General features: G+C 44.6%; 1 protein-coding gene across 1 annotated transcript in view; it reads left to right on the top strand.

Annotated features, from left to right (window-relative positions):
- Positions 1-10,037: 10,037 nt before the first annotated feature.
- The window catches only part of bnc2 (basonuclin zinc finger protein 2), a gene marked incomplete at its 5' end in the record, with an annotated part of 91,976 nt that continues 83,370 nt past the window's right edge, over positions 10,038-18,643 (top strand). The window contains one exon of the mRNA XM_079278986.1: positions 10,038-10,142. Within this exon, the coding sequence (XP_079135112.1) occupies positions 10,038-10,142 (105 nt within the window). The remainder of the gene's footprint in view (positions 10,143-18,643) is intronic.

Below are 18,643 nucleotides of genomic sequence, written 5' to 3'. Positions count from 1 at the left end.
GTCTGCTTTTTGAGCCACTACAGTTCATTTCAATGCGTGTTGTATGTCCTGTCAGTAGTTTGCCCCACCACAACAAACAGCAATCCTCAAGCAAACAGCTATGAAGCTCACGATAACAACCAGACATTACACTCTTTCTTTTATCTGGGCCTCAGCGAGAGGAGAAAGTATTTCAGTGAGTGTCAAAGAGAGCAGAAAGCTAAAAGAGGTAAAGAGCTATTAGTGAGGTCAGAAGGGGGGAAAAAAATCGGAGGGCCGTGAGACACGAAGAGTAAAAACAGAATCATGAGAGACGGAGAGATGGGAAGCTAGCAAAGAGGGGGGAAGGACTTTGTCAAACTCTCAGTGCTGAGTTCGGTGGAGATTGGGGTGGTGGAGGTGGTGGGGGGGGGCTTTACAATGGGGGCGCTGGCAGGGTTGCCACAGCAGCGTTCCGGATGGGCAGGCGGTCTCCTCTCGGGGGGTGAGGGGGGGGGCGTGGGGCTGTCAGGGAGCCTGGCAGGTAGAGACACAACGCCCTGTGACTGGGGGGGAGCACGGGTCAGTGAGAGAGGACAGCAGCGAGGGGATGGAGGCAGCGGAGGGGTGAGGTGGAGGCCTGTCTGATGAGGTGAGAAGAGAGTGGAAGGGGAGGGAGAGACATGAGGGAAGTAAATGAGGCTGGAAGAGTAGGAGAACTAGAGATGATTAGAGGAGAATTATCCAAGTGTGAGTGTGGATGAATATGGAGTTAGAGGAGGAAATAAGAGGGAGAAAAAGCAAGAAGTGACGGAACTCAACCACTTCTTCTCCGTCTTCCTCTTCTCACACACTATCTCTACACCTCCAGGCTCATGGTATATCACCCTTTCCCTGGTGCGCCACACTTTTACTGGGGTTTCACACGCTAACTTTGAGCGAGGTAGAGCGCAGAATGAAGAGCAGCATGTACGGATGCAAGCGAGGATTCTACAGTCTGCACCAGAATGTAAACAATCTCAGTATTCATTTCCTCTTCTCTGAAATGTTCTGCCATGTTTAGGATCTTCCTCTCAAGTCCTGGTTGGGATCCGGAGTCCAGTTACAGAACTCCAGAAATGCAGAGATGTAGAAATGAACTTTAGCTCCATTCTACTGTGCAGTAAAATCGTCTCCATCATAATGTCCACCTCCGATTGATGTCAGAATCATATTGTGGGGGTCAGGGTATTTGGTTTAAAGTTAAATTTAGTCAAACTTTAGCTGTAAAACTTAGTGGGAAAACCAGGGTTCCATAGTGGAGAGGTCTTAGATAGATAGATAGATGTAAACTTTATTTATCAACAGGGGGAAATTCATTTGTAGCAGCAGCAATTTACAGAGTAAAATAAAATATAACATGTGGAATGCACAATATCTACAGCACAATAAAATACCAGAGCAGATATTGAATTGAAGGAATAGATTAATAAAAAAAATAAGCAAGAATAGAAATAGAAATGCACAGTATATACCATGAATATAGTGGTATTAATTAAATAAAATTAGCAACTAGTAAACTAAACTAAACAACCTGGACAGTAGAGCCAGGATCACCAACAACAAGCAACAGCCTGTAGCGTTGTAGTCATGTGAAGGACGACGATCTGGCCCGAGGTGTTTTATTATAAAGTCTAATGGCAGAGGGCAGGAATGTTTTTCTGAATCTGTCCTTGTGACAGCGGAGCTGGATCAGTCTGTTGGAGAAAGTGCTCCGCTGTCCCTGCAGGAGGTGATGGAGAGGGTGGTCCGGGTTATCCAATATGGATAATAGTTTCTTCAGTGTCCTCTCCACCACCTCTTCCAGATTGTCTTGTTTGCAGCCAATGATGGAGCCGGCCTTCTTAACTAGTTTGTTAAGTCTGTTGGTGTGTCCGGCTCCAATGCTGCTCCCCCAGCAGACTACGGCGAAGTACAGTGCACTGGCCACAACAGACTGGTAGAACATCTCCATCATCTTGCTGCACACGTTGAAGGATCGAAGTTTCCTCAAGAAGAAGAGTCGACTCATCCCCTTCTTGTACACAGCGTTGATGTTGGTCTTCCAGTTCAGTCTGCTGTCGATGGAGACACCCAGGTACTTGTACTCCTCCACCATGTTCACATCCTCTCCCAGAACTCTCAGCGGTTGTGGAGCCGTCGTCTTCCTCCTGAAGTCGACCACCATCTCTCTGGTCTTGGCCACGTTCAGACGCAGGTGATTTCTACCGACCCACTCCACAAAGTCCTCCACTACTGCCCTGTACTCCTCCTCCCGTCCGTCCCTTATACACCCGACCGCTGCAGAGAACTTCTGCAGATGACATGACACAGAGTTGTACTGGAAGTCAGTGGTGTACAAGGTGAACAGTTCCCTGTGGGGCTCCAATATCACTGACCACCGTACCAGACAGCACACGGCCCAGTCGGACAAGCTGTGTTCTGCCTGTGAGGTAGTCAGTGATCCAGGAGACGGTGGACGTGTTCACCCCCACCACCCGCAGCTTCTCACTCAGCAGCACTGGTTGGATGGTGTTAAATGCACTGGAGAAATCAAAGAAAGTGATTCTCACAGAGCCACCGGATCCATCCAGGTGCGACTGAGCTCGTTGCAGCAGGTAGATGATGGCGTCGTCCACCCCCACATGAGGCTGGTATGCAAATTGCAGAGGGTCCAGTGAGGATTTCACCTGCGGCCGGAGGCGGGCCAAGACCAGCCTCTCCAGCACCTTCATCACATGGGATGTGAGGGCAACTGGTCCATAGTCATTGAGGCCAGATGGTGTCGTCTTCTTCGGTACAGGAACCAGGCACGACGTCTTCCACAGCACCGGGACTTCCTCCTGCTTCAGGCTCAGGTTGAAGAGGTGTTGAAGGACATTAGACAGCTGGATGGCGCAGGTCTTCAGGACCCTGGGGCTGATGCCATCAGGTCCCGCAGCCTTGCCTTGGTGGAGTCTCTCCAGTCTTAAAAGTCTTAAAAGTTTTGGTGAGTAAAGGTCAGTTTGTGGAGTCCACATTGGATGGACTGGCAATACGCAAAAAGAAAATGCATTCAGGAAGTTAAACAAGTCAAAAATATCTTCGGTGATGTCTATATTTTGCTTCGTACTGTAACTGCTGCCAGTAAAATTGAATCACTGAAAGGCACTTTTATTAAGACTGTTTTTATTTCATGGGGACAAGCTGCAAAAAATGACTTTGGTTATTTGCAGGCTGTAAATTGAGAAGCTACCTTCTTGAGGTAAACAATTAAGTTGAACAATCCATCGTTGAAAGTCTTTTTTTCTCCGACTGGGGGTCGGACAAAACCGTGGGCTCTGGCTTCTTGTGCGATGTGATCTTTCATCGTTTCCTGACGTTTTATAAAAGAAACGAGTGTTCCAATAATTGAGTGTGTGTAGTGAGGTGAGAAATGGAGTGCAGGGAAAGGGAAAGTGAGGGAGGTCGACAGGTTGCTGTAGGATTTGCTGTAATTTGGTGTGAAGAACAATGATCTGGTCAGCTCGGTGCCTGCAGGGTCAGAGGTGCAGACGTGTACTGGACGTGTGTGTGTGTGTGTGTGTGTGTGTATGTATGCATAGCCTATACAGTGTCTGTGTTGATTAAATTGTACTTTTGTCTCCTAACCTCATGAGTGGATTCTTCCCCTCTTGGAAAAAAAACCAGCATGTGGAGCACTTTATACTCAACATATGTCATTCGGTCATGAATTGCCAAATAGGCACAAGCAGATTGTGCTCTCGGCCATTAACCTTCGTTACCACAGATACAGTTGAAATTTGTAAATAACTCAAGACTTGAGTAAAACGCTCTGCTTTCCTCTCTCTCTCTCTTCTCACAAAGGTGCACTTATTAGTGGAGGCCAGATTGCAGTGATCAGTGACACAGACAATCATGTGGCTCTCTATTCCTCTCAGACCTTTCGGTGCCCCCGACTGTGTCTCTCTATGTCTTTCGCTGCTGTTATCACAAGTGGAGGGCTGTTCCTGTCCGGGTCATATGATGTCTTGTGGCCCTTTAGTGGTAGCAGAACAGTGACAGTTCTATCCCTGTGCCATCTGATCGACACGCCATTCCTTGTCACATGCAAACTGTGAACTCTAGATGTTCCTTTCGCGTTGCAACCCAAAGCGAACCATGTGTTCTCTCGCTGTGTTCGTGAAGCATCCTCCTCAGCAGAGAGACACTCACTCAACCTTTTTTTCCACTGGCCTTAATCATTTATTTCTGCGGCACATAATCACCATCACTGCACAAATGATGTTGTTCCACTCTCTTCTCTCTGCCCTCTGCTTCTGTCCTCCATTTGCCCATGTTGTTAGCCTGTAAAAGGCCACTTTCAGTTGGATTTTGCTCAGTTGTGATTTCATTCCATGAAACCCCCCCCCCCCCTGTAAAAAATAAAAGTATTTAAAACACAGAAAAATAACTCAGAAATCAAGCATCTTAATTATTTATTTTTGATGACGTTCACATCTGTTTTGTACTCATTGTTTGCTTGAATGGGTTTTCTCACTTTACATAGAAAATGAAAAAGCAAGGTACTTTACCTCTCAAGACTTAAGAGCATCTGGAGAGGGGGGAATTGGTTCTTGAGAACAGTCTAACAACTCGGAGCGGTCGCACCTAATTTCTGGGCAATTTGACCCATTAGATGTCAAAGTTTGGGAAACAAACAGGCAGTGCTAAGAGGTTGGATGGGTAGAATAATGTGGGCAAAGTGACGGAGGGTGCCTTCTGAAACACACTTGTAGCTCACAGGAAAAGAACATCTTTTTCAACATGAATCTGTATACAACTTGTATACTTTACTGCACCCACAAAAAGACCCCTTGCTTATTAATTACCCACGTGTTGCCTTGAATTCTTGAAGAAAACCTTGAATTTAAGTAAATAGGGTCCAGGTTTAACAATGGCAAAATTATATAAAAGATGTGTTTAAAAACTCCCACACAGCTCGTGCAGTATAATCCAAGTCTCATTTATCGAGTCCTGTTCTTCCCACACTTGCATTTTTCCGAAAATTGTACGATTTAAAACACTGGCGCCGCTATTCTTGAAGAACCGTTTAATGTGTGCAACGAGTCCGTGCATGAGACAGTTCCTCAATAATTCAAGGTAACGGGCAGTTAAGTAATTGATATACAAATGGTCATTTTAAGGATGAAGTAGGCATTTCCTTTAAGTGATGCATTCGTTCACACCAATTAAACAAAAAATATGATTAATTACATTATTAAGATTGTTAAGAATCAAAGTCTAAAGGTGTATCATCATATGCACAGAGGAGAAGTTGTTCTCATACTGTACACAGTATACACACCTCATTGTATTGTACAATCAGATTTTAAACCAAGTCTGCTGTGTGTGTTTTCTGTTTAAAAAACATATAAATAATACAGGAGAAGACAAACAGAAGAAACATTGTCAATCAAAGAAGCAAAGTATGTGAAGGGAAGGAAAGAAGGAAGGAAGGAAGGACGGACTTACTCATTAACTCCTATATGTTGGAATTCCCCGAATGCGAGGTGAAACATATTTTTAGTTCATTCTTTCATAAAGAACATATAGTGGCGGTCATTTCAGAGGATCTCTAGATGTTCTTTTAGTAGAATTTATTTAAGAAATGTGTGAAATCTCAAGTAGTGCACTGGAGTTTGCTGTGCAATACACTGCACTCTTCTTACAGGCAGTCTGAGTTGTTTGTCCCTTGTTGAAAAGATTTGTGAAAGTCTTGTGAATATTTGGACGAATGTTAGAATCTGAATCAAATCAAATAAACTGACTCAGCAGAGATATCACTTTTAAAATATCTGTTCTCCACAGAGGTCGTGGAGTTATCTCACGGAGATGAGCATTTTCACGGATGGGGGTCATTTACACATTTAGGTAACATATTCCTACAATTCTGAATTCTGTAAATTTAGTCTGTGCTCTGCAACTCTTCAATCTTGACAATCCCCTTCTGACTGCTTGGATTGTAGGATTGTGCCCCAGACGGAACGTGTGAGTCGCTGGGGAATAAGGACGCTATGGCGGCGCTTTAACCTCATGCACACACTTGTATTGATCCATACAAGCCTCAGTGACTATTGCTACAGAGCGGACTGCACTCTGTCATACAGGGCTCCCCCCTGTCACTGGTCACAGGCTGCTAAGGAGGACTGCAGCACATCACACACGCCAGTATATCCAACCCACACCCGTCAGCCTTTGGGGCTAACACACTGCCACCAACCCTGACCTCCCCTCCTACCTCCCCCAACCACCCCCCAACCCCCTTTTCCTTTCCCTCTTTCTCTACCTCACTTTTCCTCTAATGAGTTGCAACACTGATAACGAGCCTGATGATCTTCCATTGATTCGGCTATCACTTGCTTGTCTGGTAATTGATCCGTAGCTGAGCCTCTAGTTAATTATATGGGCTTCGACATGGACCCCTGCCCTGGGGGGAATTCTCAAGTCCTGCACAATAATAGTTTTAATAAAGGAGCCTGCGAATCTCCTGCATCCCTTCTTCTTCCTCCCCTCTTCCTGCTTCCCAGCATTTTTGTATCTTTATATTTCCCTTTTAAATTTCGTATTTTTTACTTCTGTGTCTCTTTCTCATTTCCTCTGTCATCACGGCCATTACCATCAGCAGAGGCAAGGGGGGGGGGGGGGGGGGGGGAAGGGAAAGGGAAGAAAAAGAGGGAGCCTGAGCAATATTGGCAGAGTCCATTCCTCCCTCCCACAAATAACAGCCATTAACCAGCCAGGTCAGAAGCTGAGCCACCAGCTTGACTTGAAACACTGAGTGCCACTCGAAGAAACCCACAGACTCGCACATTTACAGACGAGAGGGAGGAAGCGAGAGAGGGAGAGAGGGGGGAGGGGGGAGGGAAGCGGGAGCTGGAAAACAAAAAGGAACCTCGGCCGCTAAATTGTCACTTAATATAATTAGTCTAAGCCTCGTGCATTATCTTTTCAATAAGTTGCTAAGAGCGGCGTGTGCAGTACATGGACAGGAGGTGACACATTACGCCTTTTACGACAAGGCACGCTCGTGGTTTCTGACAAGGCGCAGGCCACCATGCAAAAGATATACGAAGAACAGAATAGAAAGGGGGAGGGAGGGGAGTAAAAGAGAGACAGCAAGGTAAAGAGACCTAGAAGTGGAGAAAAACATCACAGGAGACAAAAGCAAAGGAATAAGACGTAGGCATGCAGGGAGGGAGATGTAAATTGAGCTTGAGACAAAGACACAATTGCACATTTTCAGAGTGGTAATACTTTTCTCTCAGAAATCCCTTGAACATCACAGTACCGGTGTGATAATCTCAGCAAAGGTTAACAGTATACTCCCATTAGTACATCGTACAAAAGGCTTTTAACAGACAACCAAGCACCTGTCTGCAGCAATTTACCACAAAATGTGAAGTGACTTAATATATCAGAAGCCATTTAATGTTGCCAGGGCGAGAAGTTCCCTCTCTGTCGCTCTCTCTTTTGTTCCTCGGCGGTGGAGAGATCACAGTGACATCTTCCTCTCGCTGCGGACTGAGGCACCTGGCCTGTCATTTCTCTAATGATGGTGGGGTGAAGAGACTGGGCTGGAGAGGAGGAGATGGGAGATTTAAAGGGAAGCAGATGAAAGGAGGTGGGGGGGGGGATGTCTTCATTGTTTGAGACATGTCCTATGCTGTGTCAAAGGAAGCATAGATCTCCTTCCTCTTTTTTTTCTTTTTTAGTTTTATCCTCCTGTGTGTCTTTTTCTCCATGTCTCTACCTCCCTTTACTCCTCCATCCCTCATTTTATTCCCTTACCTTTGCGGCTGTGGGGACCAATTTGGCTAAAATGGAACCTCTTCCTCATTTTTTTCTTAATTAAAATCTGAGAGCCTCCGCGGGGGGGGGGGTTCCTGTGTGTGTGTGTGTGTGTGTGTGGGTTCGTATGCATGCTGGTGGCAGATTGCCTGCGTTCCATTAGTCTTTCATTAGAGTGGGAGAAAATCAAACAAAGGCACCAGATTTTTATAGAGATAAAACAAGTCTATTGATATTTTCTTGTTTATTTTTGTTTGTTTATTTTTTATTGCTGTCGAGCCATTTTCAGGAGTTATTAAAGAACCTTTCTGTTGAATACAATACTGCTTTTTCTCATTTTTAAACAAAGAAACAAATGCTTGATAACGATCTGCAACGGTGATGCTTTTGTTCAAGATTTTTTTTCTTTCCAAAGTAAAAAGCTCTTTTGCTGTTAAGCACCGTGTGTGTGTGTGCGTGTGTGCGTGCGTGTGTGTGTGTGTGTGTGTGCGTGTGTGTGTGTGTGTGTGTGTGTGGCGGGATGGTCCTTCAGGGGAAGTAAGTTGCTCTGAGACGTACCGGCCGCTCGAAGCACAAATGGTAATAAGGCAGGGGGACAAACGCTCCCCCCACCTTCTCCTGCTCTGCGATGGCGCTTGCCCCCACCTTCCTCCCCCTAGCAGAGGAGGGGGGGGGGGGTGTGTGTGTGTGTGTGTGTGTGTGTGTGTGTGTGTGTGTGTGTGTGTGTGAGAAAGCGTGCAGCGCGATGTCACTGAGCGTCTCAGAGTGGAGCGGCACAGTTGACTCAGTTGAGCCTGCACCGGCCCGACACACACTCGCTCGCTCGCTCGCTCGCTCTCACATGCTCTCGCTCTCTCGCGCACACATACTTAGGCGCTCAGTCCAGTTCCTCAGCGGCTGCAGCGGAGTACAGAGGAATCAGAGAGAGAGAGAGAGAGCGAGAGGGGGAGAGAAGCAGGGAGAGAGGACAGGCGCCGGACGTCGAGAGAGGGATACGATCTCCGAGCGAGAGAGAGAGAGAGAGAGAGAGTGCGAGAGAGAGAGAAGCGCGAGGCAGGGATAGCTGGTGGCTCACTCCCACACCTCATCTTCACTTTGCTGGGACAGGCACAGAATTGATGGTAAGAGACATTCATGCATTTTATGGGCTCAACTGCTTTAGCTGAATGTCGCTTTTCATGGGACTTTTTTGTAGTTCGATTCATTTTTTTTTTTGTTTCATTTTTTTTTTCTTTTCTTACTTTGAACACAGATTTTATGTGAAACTGTTTATTTCTGTTTCACAGTAAGTTGATGTTTTCTGTTTCAATATAGTAAACATTTTTATATTGAAGCCTCAGAAAAAAAATTGTGTTTTTATCCAGCTGATGGCAGCTCCCAGGTTCAACTTTTTCTACCCTACTTTTTTATTTGTATTTCTTTACAATTAGAGGTCTTAATGTGTGCATGCATGCAGGGAAAGGTGTTAGATTGTGTGTGTTTACATGTAGGTGTTTGCATTTGTCTTGAGTCCATGTCCAAGTACAACATGACAAAATGGATTAAAGCAGAAACTGAGGCCATGGGCAACATCTAATTCCCATACACCCCCCCCCCTTTTTCCTTTTACTCCATTCTTGCTCTCCTTCTCATCAGCCCCCCTCCTCACCTCCATCCTTCTCCTCATCCTTCCTCACCTCCAGTTCTCCGCTCCTCTTGCCTTGTCCGAGACGAGGCCCCCGAGGAAATTCACTGCAAGCCCTCTTCTCTCTCTCTCTTCTTGAGAATTAACTCCACACACACTCCTCTGCCACCAGAGCTGCCAAGAAACCTCACACACACATCTACTCCCTCAACCTCCTCACACTGTTATCCTTCTGGTTAAGCAGGACCAGCGCAAGACTAAAAAAGAAAAAAAAAGGAACACAACCCCAAAGAGCCCACCTTCACTGACTTTTTTTTTCTCTTCTCTCCTCCTTCACACTCCCTCATCCCTCCTGCCCTCCCTCCTCTGTCTCTCCCTCTCTCGGTCTAAGTCCAAGGAGGCAGAGTTGGATGTGAGAGGCAGTGAGTGCGACGACACAGTCCCACAAGAGCCCAGCACAGACCCGGAACCGCCCAGGCTATCTCCAGCTAAGGCTAACGGACCCACCGCCGGCGCTGGCGTTTGCCCGAGCATCCCCTCCAGTAGCCACGGTAGCAGCAGCAGCAGCAGTGGTCTGGGTGGCATTAGCATCGTTAGCAGCAGCGCTGAGGGAGCAGGCGAAAGCTCCATGCAGTTCAGCACCAGACCGCCTAGTGCTGAGCAGCCGGGCTTCATGGGGACATGGCAGCAGCAGAGCACTGACAGCAACCTCCTGTACAGAATGTCCCAGCAGGTACGTCAGCTCAGCCTCACCCCTTCATCCTCTTCCTCTCTCCCTCCTCTCCTGTTCACTCGCTCCACATTTTCAGCCAAGGACTCAACTTTGATGTTTCTTCTCTTGGTGTATGTTCAGACGTTGGCTGTTGTGGTTCTTACTTGGTCTGTGAGTTAAGAAGAGGGTGTTTGTTTGTATGTCAGTATGTGTGTGTGTAATCTAGGGGGTAATGGGGAGGGGGTGTGTGGGAAATGTTTTATTATTGTATGTTTTAAAATAAGAATCCCGAAATGCAATTGCATTTTTGCAACTTTTTCACACATTGGAACACATCAGATTTGATGTTGTGTGTCTGTCTTAATGTTGTTGTTCCACACACAGTGTTTTCATTTATGTATGCTGTGTGTGTGTGTGTGTGTGTTGCTTTTATTTTTACTAATTCAATGCATGAGTCATTTTCTGCCCCATAAAAAACTAAAAATTCTATTTTTTTGTGTATTTGCAAAAACACACATTTTTAATGCAAAATGTGCACAAAATCAGAGAGGCCTAATTCATGTATTTCAGCATTTGATGGATTATCCCTTGTCCGGATTCGTTACATACATGCTTAAGTCTCCGTAATTGGTCCATGAACGGTGTGGAGTTTAAAAGCAAGCAATAGCAGTGTTTTGGTAACCTCAGTGCCGATAAAGACTCGGGAAGGGGCACCCCTCTGGGACCGGCTAATTGACTTCATGTGGCCGAGGCAGGAAGCCCCTCGCGCGGCTACAGAACAGCAGAGGAGCCGCGAATGAAAACAGGCTCGTCTGGAAAAGTAATGATGATAACAGATCGCCTCCAACGGCCGAGGGAAAGTCCACAACTCCTCCCGACATTTCTCGCCTGTTATCGTGGATGTTACACTGAATTTCTCTCTTGTTTATTAGCTTTTAAAAAATATTTTTTTATTATTTTCGAGCAGCCCCCAAGTTAGAGAGCTGTTTTTAAGGGACCGGGGAAATCAGTCAGGTAAGGAGAGGGAAGAGAAGTGAGTGCAAGTGTGTGTGTGTGTGTGTGTGTTTGCGTGTTTGTGTGCGTCCGTTCGCGCGCACGTGAGGGGGAGACAGTAAAGATAGAGGATGGTTGTTAGGTTGCAGTTAATCATAGCGGGACCTGCAGGCTCTCCGTACCATACACATGCTGTTACACACTCAGACCACAGCGGCTCTTGCGCAACAGCCGCGGCTCTTGGTTGTAAATGATGAGGAACTTATTTTGTCACTTTGACGACATTTAAAGGTGGTTTTTTTCAATCCCAGAGGTGTAATCCTAAAGGTGAAACCGCTGTGTTGACATTAACATATCCATATGTAAGTGATCAAATATCGTATTTCTGAAAGCACATTTTCAGATATTGTTGTGTTGTTTTACTGAAGTGGACGTTTATCTGTCTTTCACTCATCCTAATAGCTACCAAACATACTTATTTCAATGAATAGCATCCCTACACTTTTTTTTAAATTTTTTTAATTTTTTATTTCTTTTTACAAATCCCTGTCCTTAAAATTGTCCTTAAAGAAACGACCATAAAAAGTGTTGATAAGTGAAGCAAAGGGCCGTACAGACAAGAGAGTGCTCCTCCTCCCTCTTTCCCGGTGTGAAGCAGGTGGATGGGCCCCTGCGCTCATCATCTGCTGGGACCCCATGTTTGCATCCCCAATCCTTTTTACAAATGCGCACCGTTGTTTCAGTATAATCAGCCGAGGGACTCGCTGCTATTTATCCTTCCTCGCACCACTTTGAAGACATCTTCCCATGTTTAGTAGGCATGACATAAATCCTCCGAAGGAAGCCTGTTCCTTGACAGACTCGCCTTCTTGGAATCTATCCGATAATGACTTTGTGTTTGCCGAGGTTGGCGCACCCTGGGGTGTTGGAGGAGCGAAATGCGGTATGGGCTTGTGTTTTCTAAATCTAAACTATCTCCCTTAAAGATCAACTAGGTGACACGAGGGATGTGGTATTTTAACGTTGTTAGGCCAAATTATATTTCCATTTGATCGATGGAGACGCGACACAGCTGTGCGCAGTGCGTTTAGGCAGTGGAGAGGAGCAGGGCATCAACAAGCCAGAACATTTGGCAACACTTTGGACATTTCTTGTAAAACACACACACACACACACACACACACACACACACACACACACACACACACACACACACACACACACACACACACAAGACTTTAGAAAAATTGAAACTAGTATTTTAACATGAATGCAGGTATTTTCCTTACACGATTGAAATGCCTGAAATAAAGATCGTGGATTACAGCAGGTGTCTGAACATATCGGTGCATGAACATCAGTGACCGATGAAAGTAAAGAAAGTGTCTTCGATGTGTTTTATAACACAATCAATCACAAATAAAAAGCAGCACCTGTCTCCTCCAGCGTAAATAAAGATAAAACAAAAAATAGATGCCAATTCGAGAACGTATATCACCTCAGAATTTATTGATTTCCTTTTTGATTGATTCCTGCATGCAAGGCATGATCACGTATTTTATATTTCTGATTTAATAAATGAATGTATTGCCATAGTCACTTGTCTTTTCAAGACAATGAAACATTTCCCCCCGGAATATTTTGCTAGAGGGGATACTGTTACAATTAGGAGCAACAGATGAAAAATAAAGGTGAATTAAATCATTTGTATTATATTTTATTGAGTTAAGATTGCATATTGATAATATGTCGACATGCAACCGCATTTTATTATTGCGTGTTTCTCTCAACTAACGAAATTAACAACAGTCGCGATTAAGGCACGACTGCAAGCGAATAATTTACACCTCTCATAAGAGGCCTTACTGTAATAGGCTTTTAATCATTTCTTTCCTGAAACGCATAGCAGGAGATTCTCAACCGCCATAATCCACGCAATTGTCAACAGGAAACAACACGAACAGCATGCAATTTAAATGAAATCAATGACATGGATTGGATACATGCTGTTTTCTCAGCTTCCTAATGTTCAGAAATCGGCGCACATTTTACAAAACAATGCAAGAGGGAAGTTTCATAATTGTTTTTATGGAGGAAAAAAATACAAACATGAATTAGGAGTTGAATAAATTCCCATTCATTACGGAGTGATACTATTTGGAGCCTTAATTGACCCGCAGCTGTACATGCGTGGCTATGAATATCGACCCTTGCAAGTTAAAAAGCCCGGAGTTAAGTGATACGAGCTAATTGGTTCATCAGGGATAATTCCTCCACAATACAGCAGCCGTGCATCGCGTCTCTTTTAGATTTATATTTCTTCTCTGCTTCAAGTTGGAGGAACGAAGGAACAACACAAGGATTAGAAAAGCTCGTAAAGAAATGCGCCCTAACCTCCACCTGAGGATCTGGTGCTCATAGGAGAGAGAGAGAGAGAGAGAGAGAGAGAGAGAGAGAGAGAGAGAGAGAGAGAGAGAGAGAGAGAGAGAGAGAGAGAGAGAGAGAGAGAGAGAGAGAGAGAGAGAGAGAGAGAGAGAGAGAGAGAGAGAGAGAGAGAGAGAGAGAGAGAGAGAGAGAGAGAGAGAGAGAGAGAGAGGAATGTCTTCAAATCTAAAGCGATCTCTAAAATAGCATTTTACTTTTCTTTTTACAAGGGTGCTGTAACGCCGCTTCCTTTGAAGTGCGACAGGTCGAGTATCCACATATACGAGGGTTTACAATGTGGACATATTAATTACAAATACATGGAGAATTGTACATGACAATCATATTAAGAATGATAAGAAAATAAATAACAATAATAATAAACAGTTTCTTATAATTTTTTCATTTTAGGTTTTTGCATTCTTCAAATTGCACAGACGTTTTCCAAACCCAGACCCACAAGTCTGCATTTCCCTCATATCGAGCATTTGCAAATTTAAGATCCTGAAAAAGACAACTTTAATAAACTTAAACTAATAAGCTGCAGAGGATTGTAATACAAATTGATATTTATATATTTCTAATGGTAATTACATTTTTTCCCCACCTCAGTAAAAACAAAAACTGTGCTGTGATGAGTTCAAAATGCCCATTTTTATTAAAAAAACAAATTGTTGGGATTGTTCTTGCTCGCTCTATTGGTTGTACAAAAAATATAAATATAAATATCTACTCTGAATTTCTAAAATCTGGCTTCGGTTCTTCTATTTGCGTCTTTCTTCCAATATTTTCTAGGGTATTCATGTCGTCTATCATATTTAAAGTTTTTGTTTGGGGCAATTTTACAATTATACTGGTTCATTTATTATTTTGTTAATGCAGTGCAGCCTATACAATCCTGTCTGTGTGTTAGCTGTGAGGACATGATGACAGACGTATGAGCGGAATAACATGCTCTGCTTTGTTTTGTCTGACTGAAGAAATGAAGTTGATATTATCCTCTTCAGTGCAGATCACAGAACGCGCTAATCTGCCTATTAACACAGTGATACACTTACAGTGGTGAGTGTGTGTGTGTGTGTGTGTGTGTGTGTGTGTGTGTGTGCGCGCACCGGTTGTTTTACACAGTGGGGTACAGGCGTGCTGCACATGTGGTGCATATGCATTGCTTCTTGCCATTGTGTGTGACTGGGAGGCAGTGATTTGATACATATGTGTAGAATTATCCACAGTCAGTGAATGTGCACGTGTGTGTCGTTACACTCAACTGTTATCATTTCCATGTCTGTCTTTGATGGGTCGCTGCACACAGAGCATATGGCTGCCTATACGTACATGTATCTGGTGTCAAACGTGCATGTGTGTGCTCTGACACTGAAATTATGTATGTGCATGCGTGCGTTAGGCGTGCGTTAGGCATGCGTGTCTGTGCTTTTGCCATTTATTTTCTGAGTGGGTGGCTACATACTCATATGCCAGTTGTGTGAGTGTGTGCGTGCGGGAGAGAGCGAGAGCGAGAGAGAGTGTGTGTGTGTGTGTGTGCGTGCGTGTGTGTTTCTGCGTGTTGGCTCCGGCTCCATGTGTGTGTGGGTGCGAGGTGAAGTGTCTCTTGGCTGGCCTTGGCTGGAGAGCTGGAGGAGAGCAGAGGTGAAAGAGGAGATTTGCAGAAAAGACATGCACCACTTCCCCCATTACTACTTTTGCTTTTTCTTCTTTTGTCTCTGTGTCTCACTGCCTCTTCTTCTTCTTCTCCTTCTTCTTCTTCTTCTCTCACTTGCGTTTCCTTCCTCGACTTACTCCCCACACCTCACCGCCTCTTTTTCTCGACTATCTTTCCCACCTAAAACTCTGTCTCCACCAGCCGTCCTCCACATGCTAAATCAGAGTGTTTTATTAGAAGGGGCTCTTGGCATTGAATGTGTGTAACAAAGGGCCACGTTGGGCGTCAGGATTACCGCTTTCAATAAGACGCAAGGACAAGTGTCAGAAGGAGCACAGTGTTTCTTCAAAGAGAGGAAGTGGCCGGGTGTACCTCTCAATCAGCCTGATTGGAGAAGGTTTAAAGCTACGTCTTCACCAGAACAGATCCGTTCTTGTCCCTCGCAGTAAAGTTGTTGCTGGCTTATTGTTTAATGAGATTACTGCACTGTAACTGGCCTTTTTAGAGGGTGCAGATAACGCAAGCAGCGCTGAGAAAGGCCGCTGTGGCATTCAGTCAGCGGGCATCTCGCTGTGTCTTTTTGCAATGAAGCAATGTTGATGTGAGTGTTTCCTGAAGGCAGCATTATTTCTACAAGAGAGAGCACAGAAATGGGAGAGTAAGATTGAGTGGGAAGGCGGCTGCAGCTACTTGTATATTTACTGTACGTGTGTGTGTGTGTGTGTGTGTGTGTGTACTATTAAGAAGCCATCTAGTTTGACGGAGTAGGAGGATGTACAAGGTCCCATTCATGCTGTGGTCCACACTATATTCACCCAGGCACCAACCACGGAGATATGACGTCCACAACATTTTTACTTTTAACTTGTTTCAACTGGCTTTTCACAAAAATGTCCTTTCATTTGTATCGGAATCCGAAGATAGATTTATATCATTTGTTTTCTTGTTATGCCGTTTGATGAACATTTTTCTGTTTCATCTACGGTACACATTAACAGTATATTTTTTAGTGGATAAAAATCAATAGCTATGATTTTATTTCCATATTTTTTTGTCAGACTGTTGAGGAAATCCGTCAATAAGACTCCTCATTTTCCTTTCTTATCCTCACCATCTCTTACTGTCATAACCTGTTAACATTTTTTTTAAAATCTTTTAGCTTTATAGTACATGCATTGAACTTGCCAGAAAAAAATCGGACTCGCACATGGCCGTGATCATGTGTGTCCCGGGTCATACAGTAACCTCTGTAGCCGCGCAGTAATGCCTGCAGGACCAGCGTTCTGGGTAAGCACCGACCCTGACTCTGTGTGCGAGACCCGGGGCAACCAGCAATCAATAAGCATCATGTGAGCATCACTCACGGGTTCTATGTCAGCTGTTTCCGTTTTTTTTCCTGAGGAGACGGCCGCCTCACTATACCATGGTGAATGCATGAATAAGAAGAATAATGGGGAGGATACAGAACGTAGAGAAACTATTATAGAAGTCAAAAGGCTTTCTTTATCATGTCTGGCAGGGCAGCGTGTTGTGTGTGTGTGTGTGCGCGAGTGTTGAGGAACGATAGAAATGCAAAGCTATCGGCTCTGCTCTTATCAGAGGGCTGATTGGTGAAATCTACTACGTTTGAGTCTTTCAGGGACTTCTTTTAGTCCTGTGTGGGCATGTGCATGTAAAAGGAGAGAAATTCAATATTATCAATATTTACTGTTATTATGTGAGCTGCTTTTACAAAGTAATCAATAAAGTAGCAGTAATGTGAATAGAAATCTTAACATGTGACATTAAGGAGATTCATGTGGTATTGAAGGCGGTTAGCATCGTGTTGAACACAGTGTGGCAGTTGCATATGGGGTTTATTAAACTCAGCCATGGCATGTTTAGACCCTCACTGCACTGAAAACATAATGTTTAATAATACAAACACAAAAAATACACACTGATTGTATGGAAAAGTGTAAGAATTCTATTGCGTTTTTCCGTGCTGATGGCTGTTCAAGCAACTGCGCGTCACTCCTTTCACTCTCTTTTTCCTTTTCTACATGTCTCCTTTCAAAAGTGGGCTGTTGGATATTTGTCTTTGTGTAGTTTCCTGTAGTCGGGAGAAGTCGCTGGTGTGAAGAGGAAGTGTGTGTGTTTGAAGGGCCGGTCGCTAAGGATGTCACCACCCCGCCACTGGCTAATGAGGGGGACAGAAGCACAGGGCCAGGCGAACACACACACACACACACACACACACACACACACACACACACACACACACACACACGCAGTGACACACTCTGACACGGCAAGAATGCAGCAGCTGTCACCAAGGTCCAGGCAGTTATGAAAAGGTTGAAGTATAATTGTGTGTGTGTGTGTGTGTGTGTACGTGTGTGTGTGTGTGTGTGTGTCTGTGTGTGAGAGTGTAAAGTGGCAGTACCAGGGGGTGTTGAGAGCTGGGAGTGGCCCATGTTGGCTTTGGTAGCTCAGAGATCGCCACCAGCAGCGAGGATCATCACACATATTGACTCAAGTGAAAGGAGAAGGAGCGAGTCGGAGGAAACATGTATATATATATGTATATATATATATATATATATATTGCTGTAGTATTTTAAGACATGACCAGATGGCAGAGACATTGTTGTGAGAGGCTGTTCTTTCCCGTCCTGTGTCCAGAGGAAGGTGACATTAGGTGTGACCTGTGCTAAGTGACAGGAACTCGGGCATACTTTCACCGCGGCTTCTCCCTTTTCCTGTTATTCCTCAACTCCTGTTATTTTGTTTTCCTTGGAGCCGCGCCAGCGCAACGGGCAAATCGACAGCATACTATTTTTACATCTGTCTTAAGGACCCCTGTCCGCTCGCTCTGCCTGCCAATTTGCCCCATCAGCAGTGGCAGCGAAGAAGAGCTCTCAAAGCACTGAGCCTTTCATTTTTTCCTGTTTGCAGTGTGGCTAATGCTGTCACTGTTATTTGAAAAAGCACTCAGGGTGAATTGCTATTATTATTGTTAAAACCATCATCATCATCATCAGGCTTATTTATGGTTATGGATAATTATGGTAATTTTGTTCAGGGCTCACAGTTGACTCCGTCTCTTTCCGCTGCTAATCCGACGTGTACTGTTGTGCGCGCGTGTGTTTGTTTGTACTGTACATCTTCGATGTGCTGGCAAATTACCAAAGTTGTTGTGCAGAGAAAATGGGTTTCCAACAGGTAACAGTGATTTTCATGTCTGCAGTTCACATGTGAGGTGAGGCGAACTTGTGTGCACACAGGCGAGAATAAATGTGTCACGTCTCTGAATGCATATAGGTTGAACTCTGTGTTTTTGTGAGTGAGGGCGAGAGCGGCTTTTCTCCCCAATATGTTCTCTTTCATTCTCTGGACTATTCTGTTCTGTTCTGTGTCCAGCTTACCATGGAGACTTGATTGCTCGAGGCCCAGGGAGGATTTT

The sequence above is a fragment of the Melanostigma gelatinosum genome (assembly GCF_949748355.1).
Source record: "Melanostigma gelatinosum genome assembly, chromosome: 11".
NCBI lineage: Eukaryota > Metazoa > Chordata > Actinopteri > Perciformes > Zoarcidae > Melanostigma > Melanostigma gelatinosum.
Note: the sequence above shows the minus strand (reverse complement) of the source record. Positions and strands in the feature narration are given on the sequence as shown.